The following is a 17,881-nucleotide window of genomic DNA, read 5'->3' on the forward strand; positions in this document are numbered from 1 at the left end:
TGGTTTTACACACAGCTGACACTCTACAAGAGATTTCTTGTAGCTCTTAAACTTCTACTAATCAATATAATTTTATAGGTTTGAGTTCTTTTTGGTCAGTTGGAATGCTATTGTACAGAGTTTGACCAGTTTCTCATTAAAAATGGTCATTTAAGATCTTTACTGACTTGATTATTGTTAATTGGGGTACTGACATAGATTCTATCTTTGCCCCAACTTTTGATAAGCTCTTCTGAGATCTATTTTCAGCCCAAACTCAGGCTTCCATCTCTATCCTTTAAACTTTAGTTTTAGCAAGGATGCTACTAAGTCAATTTAGTTAGAATACCCTAGTTAAAAATCTAATCATTCTGGCCTATTTTCAGCTAGAATTCTGTTAGGGGAGTTTAGCAAAGAAATTATGCTACTCTCACAAAAATTTGTAATCTCTGCTCCTGGGATAGAAAGTGTTTTTGTTGTTGTATTTGTAAATGCAAAACCCCATTATAAGCAGTCCTCTTGAATAAAATCTCCCTTTCCATCTTCAACAAGCATCTGAATAATATTTTCCTTAACAATATTCATTGACTCAGACACACTACAGAAAGAACAATTCTTAGTCCTATTATCCATAGCCAATTTATTAATTTTCTTTAAAAACAATATTAAAGGAAAAAAATGTCCCAATCAAAATGTATTCACTTCATGAAGATTGTTTTCCTAATGAGTTGCTTCACTTGATTACCTTTAAGATGAGTCTAGGCTGAAATTTTAAATCAGATGTCTAAAAGTGCTTCATAATTTTATATACATATTCTACTTATTTATATCGAGGCCCTTCCCCCCAGATACAAATTAATTAAATACATATCTCACTTTCTAATATCTCAAGATTCATTTGAAGTAGAAATGAAAGACCATCTGTAAACAAATATCCCCCAGCAGAGGAGTCTTAATGTAACAATCATGAAGAAAATAATAATCATATTTCTATAATCAGAAACACAAATATAAGTACATTTTTTAAAAGTAGTACACTAAATAAAGACAACCTTTTTAGGTTTAGATGTCTTTCTCACTTTTCCTTGCCATGTTTAAAATAAAAAAAGGATCAATTACTTAGTTTAGAAGCAGTTAGAAGTTCTGATCTTGTCTAAATAAATTTCAAATCCCATCTTGGTTTCTGCCCATGAAGAAATGTAAGTTATGACCAGGCTCTAAGAGATGGCTAATGATCAATCTCCTTCCACAGTCTATGTTTTATCTTTGTTGGAACTGATTATTTTTATCAGCGTTTTCATAAAACCTATGAGTTTAATTTGGATGAAATAAATGATAATCAGGAGTAATTACGTGAGAAATTAAGAGATATAAAACTAAAATTTGATTAGTGACTACTGTGTGCTGGGTACTTTACATATACTTATACATTTACATACTACATGTTTCATTTATTTTCACAAACATTTTATGAAGCAGATTTTTCCATAGAACAAAGGAAGGTATCATACTTGACCAATATGTGACAAATGTCACTGAGTTAGCCCATTTTAATTGGCCTTAAATCCTGTCTTCTATTGTGCAGTCTAAAATCAAATGTTAAGATTTTGGTGAATAAATAAAATAAATAAAATCACGCCACATCAGTTTGGGAATATTTAATCTACATCAAACTAAAAATAAAATCACGCCACATCAGATTGGGAATCTTTCATTGACAATTTAAAAAAGCAAAAACCTACTGGGAAAGACTCCTTAATCCTACCCAACTTAGCAGTAAGTTTAGTGTCTGTTGTTCTTATTTCTTTATATAAAGCCTAAAGGCAAAGAGGAAAAATAAGTCTTTTAAAAAGGATTTTCTTCATAAACCACCATGCTGAAAAATTAAATGACAGTAACTTCTTTCAACAGCTGACAGCGTAGCAAGGGTCCTGTTAACATGCACATTAGGGTAGACTGATTGGTTTAATTGGCAGTCATGCCTAAAAACCTGCAGAGGAACTGATGCTGAATGAATCATTTCCTTCAGTAATATTCAGCAGTTTGAATGCAGCAATGCAACCAAAAGGCTCTTAAAGTTGTTCTATTTATTGTTGAAACCAACCCAACCAAGTGATTACTTTGATTATATTTTCTAAATTGTGTGCCTTTACTGAAAACCATCATTTAAAAATGTTTCAAAGAAAAGATTTCTTACCAAATTTTCCCATATCTCAAACTGGAAGGAACTAGAGGCAGACAATGTTGTGAGGAATAAATCTAGAAGAAAAATAATACAAATGTAAATTTCTGCAGTTATACTGATGTGTACATTTGAAGGCAGGAACAAATGAATACAATTATTAATGCAATTCTACAGAAACATATTTTAAAAAGTTTGATTCTCTAAAGAAAAAAGGAGAGAGAAGAGCGGGGTGGGTAAGAAGATGATGACCTTGTATTAGTACAATTAAGGGAAATGTATTTAAAAGAAGATTTTGGTATTGGTCCTTCAAATTTTTTTTTATTTTAAAAATAATTATTTGTAGTGTGTGTGTGTGTTTGTGTGTGTGTGTGTGCAAGAGTGCGTGTGTGGTGCTGGATATTTAACTCAGGGTCTCAATGCTAGGCAAGTGTTCTATCACTGAACTACATCCTTAGCCTCACAAAATATATATTTTAAATAATCTTTCTTGTTTTCCAGAGTATGAGGTGATATTATGATCATAATCACATTTTACATTTGTACCCTAAAAGCAACACTTCTCTATGTCATAGGCAGGTTTCAGCATCATTTTAAATAGGCATCTCAGCATCCAGAATTTTTAGTAATCATACTAAATGAGCAATACGCTATTCCAAATTTTAAGTATTAGAAAAATTGTCTTCATGAATTCCAAGTAAAGAAAGTATGGTTTATTGGAAAGTGTAAGAATTTCAATAAAACATCTTTAAAAAACAAGGTTGACAGCAGAATCAAATATCCTAATGCAAAGACCAGTTGTTCCCTACATCGATTCTAGTATTGTCATTTAGTATAATGTTTGCATAATGGCAATTAGTGATCATTAAAGGTTTTAAACTTATGAAGGGACTCACAACCATATTATAATGACATAACTTTTTTATGATTTAAATAATGGGGCTGTGGATATGGCTCAGTGATAGAGCACTTGTCTAGCATGTGAGGCACTGTGTTCAATTCTCAGCACCACATAAAAATGAATAAACACAGGTATTGTGTCCATTAACTACCAAAAAATAAAAAAAAAAATCCATTTTAAAAAATGGATTTAAATGACTTCTTAATCATTCATAGTAATGTAAAGACCATGACTATTCCAAATTTATTTCCCTTACATTAAGTATGCTTAGTAAAACTGATTCACATTTTAATGTTCTGTGTAATGTTTTATACAAATTTATGAAGTTAATTTATGTTATTATAATTATGAAGATTTACATAGAATCCCCCAAAAGCTAAGTAATTTTTTCATTTTTATAATTAATAAACTTGGAAACTCCCAATTCCAGAGACAATCATTCTTATGTGCTCATATCAAATATCTCTGCATTCATTTCCACTACCCTGGGTATGCTCTGCTTTTGGATACAGAATTATAGTCTTTATTATAAAGATGACAGGTTTCATTAGTGTCATACATGTACTCCCAATGAAATGTTTACTTCCTTATTCATCTCGGAAAATCTCAAGTATAATCTGAGTCTTGTAAGATGATATACCTATACCAGTTCCTCTCATTCTAAAGATTCTCCACATTGCCCTCAAATTATTTACAAGCAAAAGAACGAATTAGATCAGTTATTTTCTTCAAGACTAGGGCAGCAAACCCTTCATACTGTGTGTCAGATGAAGGCTATGTTATCCATGTTTACAGGCACATTTCCTATTACTCCTCTACAAGAAGGGTGTATTCCAGATAGAACATAGTTGTCACTAGATTTTATCATATTCTTTCACATATATTTGCCTCTGTACATGCCATTCCTTTTTTTCCATATTGCCCTTCTACCTCATAGCCACCCTGTGAATTAATTATTTAAAGTAGGCTTAAATGTCCCCTTCTTTTTGCAGACCTTAACTCTCTCTAGGCATATCCCCATTGTTATTCCACTGTGGTGCCTCCCATCACAGTGATGATTATTATAATGTACTATGACATTCTGGCTTCACATTTGTCCTTCTGTAGCTTCTTGAGGCTACAAGTTTTGTTTAATTGATTTTTATATGTTTGTAGCTTCTCTCTGGTTGGAAGTAGTATGTGTTCAAGTGATTATAGAATAACTAAGAGAGGCAATATTTTATTTATATATAAATATATAAATAAATAAATATATATATATATATATATATATATATATATATATATATATATATTTGGTGCAGGTCACACAAATTTGCTTGAAAAAAGGAGGGCTCTGTGTTAAATAATTTTATTAAAAATAAGTATGACTGAACATAGGAACTATTGATGAAATAATGTTTAAAAGGGAACTGTGACCACGCACAGAGCAGGCCCAGCGGCCTGCTGAGGGGCAGAGCCGCCCCCCACCCCCTGCGCCTGCCAGGTAGGTGGAACGGTGACCACTGACAGAAAAGGCCCAGTGGCCCGCGGCGGGACAGAACTTCCAATCACTCCTTCAAGGTAGGCGGGCCTGTGACCCACCCTCAGAAGAGGAGCAGCGGCCTGCTGAGAGGCAGAGCCGCCCCCTCCCCCTGCGCCGGCAAGGTAGAGGGAACTGTGACCACCCACAGAACAGGGCCAGCGGCCTGCTGAGGGGCAGAGCCGCCCCCCCACCCCCCACGCCTGCCAGGTAGGCGGAACTGTGACCACTGACAGAAAAGGCCCAGTGGCCCGCGGAGGGGCAGAGCTTCCAATCACTCCTGCAAGGTAGGCGGGCCTGCGACCCACCGGCAGAAGAGGAGCAGCGGCCTGCTGAGAGGCAGAGCCGCCCCCTCCCCCCGGCGCCTGCAAGGTAGACGGAACTGTGACCACCATCAGAACAGGCCAGACCTGCAACCGAGAGACAGAACAGGCCCAGTGGCCTGAGGAAGGGTAGAGCCGCCCCCCCCCCCCCCCCGCGCCTGCAAGGTAGGCAGACCTGCGACCCACTGTCAGTACAGCCCCAGAGGCCTGCAGAGGGGCAGTGCCGCTGCCTGCGCCTGCAAAGTAGGCAGAACTGCGACCACCGACAGAACAAGCCTAGCGGCCCGCAGAGGGACAGAGCCGCCGCCCGCGCCTGCAAGGTCGGCGGACATGCTACCGACCGGCAGAGCAGGCCCAGCGGCCTGCCGGCGTGGTAGGCACATTGCCCCAATTGGAGGAGGGGCAGAGCCGCCGCCCGCGCCTGCGAGGGAGACTTTGAAACTATACAAGACCAATATAAATATATAGGGGGAAAATTCAATAGCACAACAGTTTCACCAAGTAGAAAGGTACGCGAACAGTATGAAGAGACAAGGAAAGAAAGGACCACAAGCAATGCAGGTCAACTCAACATTAGAAGAGGTAATAGCTGCAGCAGATGGAATGTCAGATAAAGAATTCAGGATATACATGCTTCAGATGATCTGGAGTCTCATGGAAGACATCAGACAGCAAAATCAGACAATGAAAGATCACTTCAACAATGAATTACATAAACAAATCCAAGAAGCAAAAGATCAACTATACAGGGAAATAGAGGTTATAAAAAACAAACAAACAGAAATCCTAGAAATGCAGGAAGCAATAAGCCAACTTAAAAACTCAATTGAGAATACTACCAGCAGAGTAGAACACTTAGAAGACAGAACATCAGACAATGAAGATAAAGTATTTCAACTTGAAAAGAACATAGACAGCTCAGCAAGACTGTTAAGAAACCATGAGCAGAACATCCAAGAAATATGGGATAACATCAAGAGACCAAATTTAAGAGTCATTGGGATACAGGAAGGGACAGAGTTTCAAACCAAAGGAATGAGCAATCTATTCAATGAAATAATACGAGAAAACTTCCCAGACTTGAAGAATGAGACAGAACCCCAAATCCTAGAAGCCTACAGGACGCCGAATGTGCAAAATCATAAGAGACCCACACCTAGACACATTATAATGAAGATGCCCAACATACAGAATAAGGAGAGAATTTTAAAAGCTACAAGAGAAAGGAAGCAGATCACATTTAGGGGTAAGCCAATCAGGATAACAGCTGATCTTTCAACACAGACTCTGAAAGCTAGAAGATCCTGGAATAACATATTTCAAACACTGAAAGAAAATGGGTTCCAACCAAGAATTGTGTTTCCAGCGAAATTAAGCTTCAGGATGGAAGATGAAATTAAAACCTTCCACGATAAACAAAAGTTAAAAGAATTTGCAGCTAGAAAACCATCTCTTCAAAACATCCTTGGCAAAACATTACAGGAAGAGGAAATGGAAAATAACAATGAAAACCAACAGTGGGAGGTAGGACACTAAAGGGGGGAAAATAATCAAAGAGGAAAACAAACCATGTTTAGTAACATAAATAAACAAATATGGCTGGAAGAACAACCCATATCTCAATAATAACCCTAAATGTTAATGGCTTAAACTCACCAATCAAGAGACACAGGCTAGTAGAATGGATCACAAAACAAGACCCAACAATATGCTGCCTACAGGAGACGCATTTGATAGGAAAAGACATACATAGGCTGAAGGTGAAAGGTTGGGAAAAATCATATCACTCATATGGACTTCGGAAACAAGCAGGAGTATCCATACTCATATCAAATAAAATAGATTTCAAGCCAAAGTTAATCAAAAGGGATAAAGAGGGACACTACATACTGCTCAAGGGAACCATACACCAACAAGACATAACAATCATAAATATATATGCCCCAAACAATGGTGCAGCTATGTTCATCAAACAAACTCTTCTCAAGTTCAAGAGTCTAATAGACCACCATACAATAATCATGGGAGACTTCAACACACCTCTATCACCACTGGACAGATCTTCCAAACAAAAGTTGAATAAGGAAACTATAGAACTCAATAACACAATTAATAACCTAGACTTAATTGACATATATAGAATATACCACCCAACATCAAGCAGTTACACTTTTTTCTCAGCAGCACATGGATCCTTCTCAAAAATAGATCATATATTATGTCACAGGGAAACTCTTAGACAATATAAAGGAGTAGAGATAATACCATGCATCCTATCTGATCATAGTGGAATGGAACTGAAAATCAACGATAAAAGAAGGAAGGAAAAAGAATACATCACTTGGAGAATGAACAATAGGTTACTGAATGATCAATGGGTTATAGAAGACATCAAGGAGGAAATTAAAAAATTCTTAGAGATTAATGAAAACACAGACACAACATATCGGAATCTATGGGACACATTGAAAGCAGTTCTAAGAGGAAAATTCATTGCTTGGAGTTCATTCCTTAAAAAAAGAAAAAACCAACAAATAAATGATCTCATACTTCATCTCAAAATCCTAGAAAAAGAAGAGCAAAACAACAGCAAAAGAAGTAGAAGGCAAGAAATAATTAAAATCAGAGCTGAAATTAATGAAATCGAAACAAAAGAAACAATTGAAAAAATTGACAAAACTAAAAGTTGGTTCTTTGAAAATATAAACAAAATCGACAGACCCTTAGCCATGCTAGCGAAGAGAAGAAGAGAGAGAACTCAAATTACTAACATACGGGATGAAAGAGGCAATATCACAACAGACACTTCAAAAATACAGAAGATAATCAAAAATTATTTTGAATCCTTATACTCCAGTGAAGGCATAGATAAATTTCTTAAGTCATATGATCTGCCCAGATTGAGTCAGGAGGATACAGACAACCTAAACAGACCAATATCAATTGAGGAAATAGAAGAAACCATCAAAAGACTACCAACTAAGAAAAGCCCAGGACTGGATGGGTATACAGCAGAGTTTTACAAAACCTTTAAAGAGGAACTAATACCAACACTTTTCAAGCTACTTCGGGAAATAGAAAAAGAGGGAGAACTTCCAAATTCATTCTACGAGGCCAACATCACCCTGATACCTAAACCAGACAAAGACACTTCAAAGAAAGAAAACTACAGACCAATATCTCTAATGAACCTAGATGCAAAAATCCTCAATAAAACTCTGGCCACTCGGATACAAAAACATATCAAAAAAATTGTGCACCATGATCAAGTAGGATTCATCCCTGGGATGCAAGGCTGGTTCAATATACGGAAATCAATAAATGTTATTCACCACATCAATAGACTTAAACAAGAACCATATGATCATCTCGATAGATGCGGAAAAAGCATTCAACAAAGTACAGCATCCCTTTATGTTCAAAACTCTAGAAAAACTAGGGATAACAGGAACACACCTCAATATTGTAAAAGCAATCTATGCTAAGCCTCAGGCTAGCATCATTCTGAATGGAGAAAAATTGAAGGCATTCCCTCTAAAATCTGGAACAAGACAGGGATGCCCTCTCTCACCACTTCTGTTCAACATAGTTCTCGAAACACTGGCCAGAGCAATTAGACAGCCGAAAGAAATTAAAGGCATCAAAATAGGAAAAGAAGAACTTAAATTATCACTATTTGCAGATGACATGATTCTATACCTAGCAGACCCAAAAGGGTCCGCAAAGAAACTATTAGAGCTAATAAATGAATTCAGCAAAGTGGCAGGATATAAAATCAACATGCATAAATCAAAGGCATTCCTGTATATCAGCGACAAATCCTCTGAAATGGAAATGAGGACAACCACTCCATTCACAATATCTTCAAAAAAAATAAAATACTTGGGAATCAACCTAACAAAAGAGGTGAAAGACTTATACAATGAAAACTACAGAACCCTAAAGAGAGAAATAGAAGAAGATCTTAGAGGATGGAAAAATATACCCTGTTCATGGATAGGCAGAACTAACATCATCAAAATGGCGATATTACCAAAAGTTCTCTATAGGTTTAATGCAATGCCAATCAAAATCCCAACGGCATTTCTTGTAGAAATAGAGAAAGCAATCATGAAATTCATATGGAAAAATAAAAGACCCAGAATAGTAAAAACAATGCTAAGCAGGAAGTGTGAATCAGGCGGTATAGCGATACCAGACTTCAAACTATACTACAGAGCAATAGTAACAAAAACAGCATGGTACTGGTACCAAAACAGGCGGGTGGACCAATGGTACCGAATAGAGGACACAGAAACCAATCCACAAAACAACAACTACCTTATATTTGATAAAGGGGCTAAAAGCATGCAATGGAGGAAGGATAGCATCTTCAAGAAATGGTGCTGGGAAAACTGGAAATCCATATGCAACAAAATGAAACTGAATCCCTTTCTCTCGCCATGCACAAAAGTTAATTCAAAATGGATCAAGGAGCTTGATATCAAATCAGAGACACGCCGTCTGATAGAAGAAAAAGTTGGCTACGATCTACATACTGTGGGGTCGGGCTCCAAATTCCTCAATAGGACACCCATAGCACAAAAGTTAATAACTAGAATCAACAAATGGGACTTACTCAAACTAAAAAGTTTTTTCTCAGCAAAAGAAACAATAAGAGAGGTAAATAGAGAGCCTACATCCTGGGAACAAATCTTTACTCCTCACACTTCAGATAGAGCCCTAATATCCAGAGTATACAAAGAACTCCAAAAATTAGACAATAAGATAACAAACAACCCAATCAACAAATGGGCCAAGGACCTGAACAGACACTTCTCAGAGGAGGACATACAATCAATAAACAAGTACATGAAAAAATGCTCACCATCTCTAGCAGTCAGAGAAATGCAAATCAAAACCACCCTAAGATACCATCTCACTCCAGTTAGATTGGCAGCCATTATGAAGTCAAAAAACAATAAGTGTTGGCGAGGATGTGGGGAAAAGGGTACACTTGTACATTGCTGGTGGGACTGCAAATTGGTGCAGCCAATTTGGAAAGCAGTATGGAGATTTCTTGGAAAGCTGGGAATGGAGCCACCATTTGACCCAGCTATTCCCCTTCTCGGTCTATTCCCTAAAGACCTAAAAAGAGCATGCTACAGGGACACTGCTACATCGATGTTCATAGCAGCACAATTCACAATAGCTAGACTGTGGAACCAACCTAGATGCCCTTCAATGGATGAATGGATAAAAAAAATGTGGCATTTATACACAATGGAGTATTACTCTGCATTAAAAAATGACAAAATCATAGAATTTACAGGGAAATGGATGGCATTAGAGCAGATTATGCTAAGTGAAGCTAGCCAATCCCTAAAAAACAAATGCCAAATGTCTTCATTGATATAAGGAGAGTAACTAAGAACAGAGTAGGGTCGAAGAGCATGAGAAGAAGATTAACATTAAACAGGGATGAGAGGTGGGAGGGAAAGGGAGAGAGAAGGGAAAATGCATGGAAATGGAAGGAGACCCTCAGAGTTATACAAAAGTACATACAAGAGGAAGTGAGGGGAAGGGGAAAAATAATACAAGGGGGACAAACGAATGTCAGTAGAGGGGGCAGAGAGAGAAGAGGGGAGGGGAGGGGAGGGGAGGGGGGATAGTAGAGGATAGGAAAGGCAGCAGAATACAACAGACACTAGTATGGCAATATGTAAATCAATGGATGTGCAACTGATGTGATTCTGCAATCTGTATATGGGGTAAAAATGGGAGCTCATAAGCCACTTGAATCAAATTGTGAAATATGATATATCAAGAACTATGTAATGTTTTGAACAGCCAACAATAAAAAATTTAAAAAAAAATAAATAAAAAAAAATAAAAGCTATTATAGATTTTTCAATTATCTAAAAATGTAGATAGTTAGCATAAGAAAGTGATTAGGGATTAACAGTCCAGAGATTTTTTTTTAGTGTTTCTCAGAATCACTAAGGAAGTCATGTCAATGCAAGCCCTGAGCTATCTGTAAGTAAAACCCAGACAGGGGCAATTACTTTGTTCTATAATAATTCAACACAGGCTGCATTTGTTCAAATTGAATATATCAAACTCTTATCCTGTTTAAGGCAGTTAGCTTCACGGGATTAGATCTATTCTGTTATCACACAAGGCTAAGCAGGCACAGTTAGAGCGAGTGGTCAATGAGTACTAGGAATCTATTGCTATTCCTAGAAAAAGAATTCAACAATTTTTTTCTATTGGTATTGTATTCGTCTCAATATATGTTAAGGGTTGGAAATATGGTGTCCCCACTAAGGTCCTGTTAAGGCAGAAATATTCAGAGGTTAAATGATTAGATTATGAAAACTATAAAATAACAAACTATCCTATTCTGAATGGAGTGACTGGGTGATGGACTGTAAGCAGGGGTCATGGCTGAATGGCTGGAGGAAGTGGGTCATTGGATTGTGCCCTGGAAGAGTTAGTCTTCTTGTTGCCCCTTCCTCTTCATTCTGCCCAACCCCCAACTTCCTTTCTGCTATAAGGGGAATAGCTTTCCCATGCTGGATACAACCTCCATGATGTACTGACTCATCATGGGCCCAGAGCAAAGGAATCTACCACCTATGGACTGAGACCTCTGAAACAGTGAATCACAAATAAACTTTTTCTTCTCTAAGTTTTTCTGATAGGGTATTTGGTCACAATGACCCAAAAGCTAACTAAAGCAATATATGTATGCATAAAAGATGAGAAATTATGAGCTTCTTATTGTTTTATGCATATTTAGAAAATTTAAGAACTCTATTAACACAATGCTGATTCTATTTTCATAGTTTTGCTAGCTATTTATTAAAACTATGAGAATCACTTATAATAAATGATGAACTGAAAACACCCAGTAAAATAGATTTAAAAAAAAATCTCATTTCACTATTCAATTATGTAAAGAGGTTATAGAAATATGAATGATTCATTACACAGAGAAATAAAAATAGAGACAATTATTAATAATTCATTATGAAGAATCATGCTTCAGACTTTGAACAAAATGAGAATGAAATAACTGCTAGAGAAAAATTTTAGTCAACAATGTAATAACATTCTCACCCACATGGCTAAGAGTAATTCATACAACAAAATTAAAGGAAATGACATTGTACCCAGAGCACTAATTAGGAATAAAGGACTTATTCTCTTGGCTTTTGGAAGTAGTAGACAGCCCTAAGTAGTCTGTGCTCTCTGGAGCAGCTTTTGGGGAGCTCATATCCAAAATTCAGGACAACTCTGCAGGGTCATTCCACTTTTCAGAGCTCCCCTGGAATTGAAGTTTTGTGCACTGACTCAATCAAAGTCCAACTCTGTCTGCTTCCTTCCATTCCTGCCCACTGGTGTTGATTATAAGGAAATACCTGAAAATGAAACTTTTACATATGAATCTCAGTTTTAGAACCTGTTTCTCAAGGAACCCAAACAATGACACTTGGTATCAATGATCTAAGGAAGCAGGCACCAAGATAAGATTTTAAATCACATGTAACAAGAAACTGGCAATAAGGATTCCTTCACTGGGCTGCTTCCAGTGGTACTTGCCTCTACAGGGCCTGAGAATAGGTCTACTCTGGTCCTTACTCCAGAGCCCCTGCTAATCCCCCATAGCCACCAGAGGCCTCCAGTGTAAGTTGCATTCACCCGATTGGAGCCTCAGGACATGTCTATCATGTACTACAACACCACAGACATTACTGCTGTTGCTAGAAGCCCCTACAACCAGTGGTACTTGCTCTTATAAGTTCTATGGACACATCTCCCCATCTCCATTCTCCTGATGCCTCTGCTATAGGAGTTCCCATGCAGTGGGTGCCCCAGTTTGCACCACACTTACATGGGACACTAAAGTGCCCCTACTCCTATTGCAGCCCTTAGGCAGAGGCAGGCTCTCTGACCCTGGTAAGCATCCTGACTAAAACCATCAATTACAGTTGAACAAGCTATAGAGAGACTAATACTATGGTGCCTAGTTAGGAATCAAGCCAAAGCTGCCCAACAAACTAACACCCTAATACACATTTTAAAGAGAAAATTTTCTACTGTGAAAACCGCCTTATTAAGTTGGTAAAGACAACTGATTTGGCAGATGCACAAATATTGAAATGAAAGAAACAGTATAAAAACATAAGTTCATTCACCAAGATCAAGTGGGATTTATCCCAGGAATGCAAGGATGTGTCTATATATATGTCAAGAAACTAAAATATCACAACAACAGAATGAAGGACAAAAATCTCAAGAGATGCAGAAAAAACATTTTATAAAATTCAAGAATGCTTCATAATGAAATTCTGAACAAATTAGGTATAGAGGAATCTACTTTAACATAATAATGGCTGTATAAAACAAACCACATTCAACATAAAAGTAAACAGGGAAAAGCTGAAAGCATTTTATTTAAGATACAAAACAAGACAAGGATGTTCACTTTTACCATTCTTATTCAATATACTGTTGAAAGTATTAGAGTAATTAGGCAGGAGACCTAAATAAAAGGCACATATAAATGTATGCACACACTTGTGTGGGTGCGTGCGTGTGTGTATAGAGAGAGAGCAAAATTACCAGATAAAAAAACCCCAAACACTAAAATCAGTCAGTAGCTTGCCTTTTTACACATCAATAACAAACTTGCGAGACAGAAAAGAGGAGAGCAATGCCATTTACAATAGCCACACACAAAAAAAATATGAAAAAATTTAATCAAGGAAATGAAAGACTTTTACAACTGAAGTTACAAAACACTGAAGAAAGAAATTGAAGAAGGCACACAAAAATTGATAGACCTCTTATGTTCGTGGATTGGAAGAATATTAATTAACAATATTAACAAAATGTTCATACTACCCAAAGCAATTTATAAATTCAATGCAATCCCCATCAAAATACCAATGCATTCTTCTCAGAATGAGAAAATATAATCCTGAAATTCACATGGAATACAAATAACCCTGAATAGCCATTGTAGTCTTTAGCAAAGGGACAAAAATAGAGGTATAATCCTTGTTCCGAAGACATGCTCCGATGTTACAGTAATAAGACAGCATAGTACTAGCATAAAAACACAAAGATCAGGAACAGGATAGAAATCCCACAATAAATCCACACATCTACAATCAATTGATTCTTAGCAAATGTGTCAAAAACATATGTTGGCAAAAGGACAGCCTCTTCAACATATAGTGCTGAGAAAATGGTTATCCATATGTAGAAGACTGAAACTTGACCCCTATCACCCTATACAAAAATCACCTCAAAATACTTCAAAGCCTAAATGTAAAACCTGAAACAATAAAACAAATTAACAATGTTAGAAGAGTTATAACAAGCAAAAATAAAAAACACCAGAGAGGATGTAGAGAAAAGGAGACATACTTGTACACTGCTGGTGTCAACGTAAATTAGTGGAGTCATTATAAGGGAATAGTGTGAAGCTTCTTCAAAAAGTTAAAAATAGATCTATAATCTGATTCAGCTCTCCCATTCCTGGGCAATAAATTCTGTATATCAAAGAGAGAGCTGTACTTACATGAACACTGCAGCCTTAATCACAACAGGCAGGCTATGGAATCAATGTAGATGTCCATGGATGGATGAATAATAGGTAAAGAATATGTATAGAATACACATAATGAAACGTTATTTAGCAATTTTTTTTTTTAAAGAAGTACTCTCATTTACAGCAACATGGCTGAAGCAAGAGGACTTGCTTTATTAAATGATTAACCTAGAAAGAGAAAGACAGGTATTGCATATTCTCTCTCATAGACTAAAGCTAAAAAATTCAATTTGAAGGGAGAATACTAACTACTAGAAGTTAGGAAGGGTAGTGGGGAGAGGGGATAGAAAGAGTTTGGGTAATGGATATCAAAATAGATAAGAGGAATAAGTTCTATTGTTCTAAGCACAGTAAGGTGACAATAGTTCACAATAACTTATATATTTTATGAAGGCACCAAACATAGCAAGGTTCTCATCTCCTATAGCAGGAGGATTTTGACTATTAAATGGAGATAAGTTCCAAAGATTAAATTTCAACATAAATAGGTCTGCTATGTCAAATTTTGGGACAGAGGTGGAAAACAAAGACATTGGACCTATGGAATAAAGACATCTGGGTTGATGAGTCTGAATTTCTTAAATCCCCAGATACATTAAAAACTCTATAGAGTCTATGGGAGTGTTCTACTATTCACTGTCAGTGTTTTTCCATTTAAGATGATGGAGAAGTTTCTGTCATCATTAGACAGCATACTCCCCAGTTCCCATGGTCTGCCCTTCCTTTTCTCCTGACTAGTAGATCAAAAGAGTGGAGTTAAGTGACTTGTTAGGGATGTGCTAAACATGTAAGGGAAAATACCCTAAATTAAGTGCAAGACCTAGTTAACTGAGAAGAATAAGAGAATGCATGAGACTATACCCAAGGTGCGGGTAGACGATGAGGAGGTAGAGTGTGGAACAGGGGAATGAGGGATACAGGACAGAATAAAAATTTAGGGACACAGTGATTATATTAGACTCTTTCAACCCTGGAATTGAGCCCCAATTACTTGCACAGAAATAGATATATATTCTGGAAGTGGGTTCGTGTTTCTTCTCTTGAAGACTAACATTTAAATGCTAATAGGAACACCATGATAATAGCTGAAATCACAGTGTTGACTTGAAGAAATACTCTTTTAAGAAAAAAATCATACCATGATTTACTGAAAATTCAGAATATAAATCTCAAGTCAAATTAAATGTCTTTTCATTAGATTTATCTAACAAATAAAATTGTGAAAATATTCAATGCGTGCTGGGGATGTGGCTCAAGTGGTAACACGCTTGCCTGGCATGCGTGGGGTGCTGGGTTTGATCCTCAGCTCCACATAAAAAATAAAGATGTTGTGTCCACCGAAAACTGAAAAATAAATATTAAAATATTCTCTCTCTCTTTAAAAAAAAAATTCAATGCATATGCATTTTGTTCTCCTCAAATGACAATCACATAGTCAATTATCTCCATTCATGGCTCAAAAGAAATAAACTAATAATCTTTGTCCAGATCAGCACAGTGTTCCCTTCAAATAAAAAGCCCTCTGTTTAAAATTGGCATTTAAATTTTTGATGGTTTGGTATATCCCCCAAAGGTTCATATACTGAAAGATTGGTCCCAGTGTGGTGGTGCAACCTTTAAGAGGTGGGACTCAGTGGAAGGTAGATAGGTGACAGGCCACTGTCCTTAAAAGGGATTAATGCTGGTCTCCTACAGTAGCTGTTCTGCCCAGAGTAGATTGCTATAAAAATAGTGAGCCTGGTCCCTCCAGAGTCTCTTTTTGTCTCCTTGTGTAATCTCTGCCACATGTGATGCCATCAGCCAGAAGGCCTTCTCTAGAGGTGAGCAGAGAACTGTCATGCTCTTGAACCTTGAAAACTGTGACCTAAATAAACCTCTTTTCTTTATAAAGTACAAACCTAGACAAAAAACTTCAGGAGTTTTAGAAATTGATAACCGAAATTTGATGTGAATTAAATCACACTGGAAAAAATCAAAACAAAGCTAAATGATTAATGTCATGCTCATAGTGTGCTATTAATTTGTCAGGTTACTTGGTATACAAAAGAATAAGTTAAAGATGAAAGAATAAGTTAAAGAATAATGAAAGAATAAGTTAAAAATTATGATTCTGGTACTCTATCCTTTCAGTGTGAAGTCTTGACATTTTAAGTCGAATACTCCAATGGAAATGTTTATAAGTATTCATAATGTCACTATAGTTCCTGAATGAAGAAATTCTCCTCAGATGATGTTACTATATTCCCATTAAAGTAATATTCTGATTCATTTTTGAAACACACAGTTAACAAAACAATTATAGTATTTTATAGAAACCTCAGACATTCCCATAAAGAATGCCTGAAAACAGTACTACAACCTATACTGTTTAAAACTAGAGGTTATGCCAAGCTCATATTAATATCTATTCCATAAATATCACACAGTTCCTCTTAGGACCAATTATATTAGTGGAAGGGAAGAATAACTGTTTAGAATAAATATATCCTTTAAATAAAATATCATTTTTTTCTATTCATCTATAAAAAAGAATACAGAAAACCATGACTTTACTATGACAAACAAGTGAATGCCAACAACTCTCACTCCTTTTAGCAATTTAAGTGCATTCTGTAGCTCAGAGGTCATCAATTCAAATGTTGTCAGGCATAAGGTGCTAACTTAAGAGGGTACAAACAAGTTGGTCAAATAGTAAAAAAAAGGCACGGGGGGGGGGGGGGGGGCGGTCTTGGGATGGAGAAATGAGGAAGTAGAGGGCTTAAATGAACCAAAAGAGCCCATCCTCGACATAAGGGGACAGAAGTTAATTAGCTTCGGCCAAATGTTGTTATAGAAATATAATTTAAAAAAAATTTTTTTTCAGTTTAAGATGGTCACAATACCTTTATTTATTTGTAAGCAGTGTTCAGGATTGAAACCAGTGCTCCACACATGCTAAGCAACCCTGAAATATAACTTTTTAAATATGAAAATTATATTTTTAAGGTACTAGAATTTTAATCCAAAATATTTTTTAATACAGTATCAGTAAAAAAAAATCATGTCTCAGGACTGATGTTGGGCTATAAGTACTAGTTTGAAACTTTTGACAGAGATTATGGCTATAGTTGCATACTCTCTGTTCATGAGAACTAACCCTATATTTCTCTGTATCAAATAATTCTGACAAATGATACTCTTCATAGATGCACTCATTTAATAAGATTATGAGGAGCCTATTTGAATAAGTCCTCATTCACAAGTTACTATGCTTAGGAAGAAGTCTAAATTTCCAGCAAACATTTTAAAATTTAATTCCTGAAGTTCCTAATCTTCTACCTAGACTTTTCCTCTTTATTTCCCCAGAAACATACCACTAACAAGACAGACAGGC

General features: G+C 36.5%; 1 protein-coding gene across 2 annotated transcripts in view; it reads right to left on the bottom strand.

Moving 5' to 3' along the window:
• The window catches only part of Itfg1 (integrin alpha FG-GAP repeat containing 1), a 240,856-nt gene that overhangs the window by 152,763 nt on the left and 70,212 nt on the right, over positions 1–17,881 (bottom strand). For both annotated transcript variants that reach the window (XM_027939156.3, XM_027939157.3), the window contains exon 7: positions 2,177–2,238. In XM_027939156.3, the coding sequence (XP_027794957.1) occupies positions 2,177–2,238 (62 nt within the window). The remainder of the gene's footprint in view (positions 1–2,176; positions 2,239–17,881) is intronic.

Source organism: Marmota flaviventris, chromosome 18 (assembly GCF_047511675.1).
Source record: "Marmota flaviventris isolate mMarFla1 chromosome 18, mMarFla1.hap1, whole genome shotgun sequence".
Classification (NCBI taxonomy): Eukaryota; Metazoa; Chordata; class Mammalia; order Rodentia; family Sciuridae; genus Marmota; species Marmota flaviventris.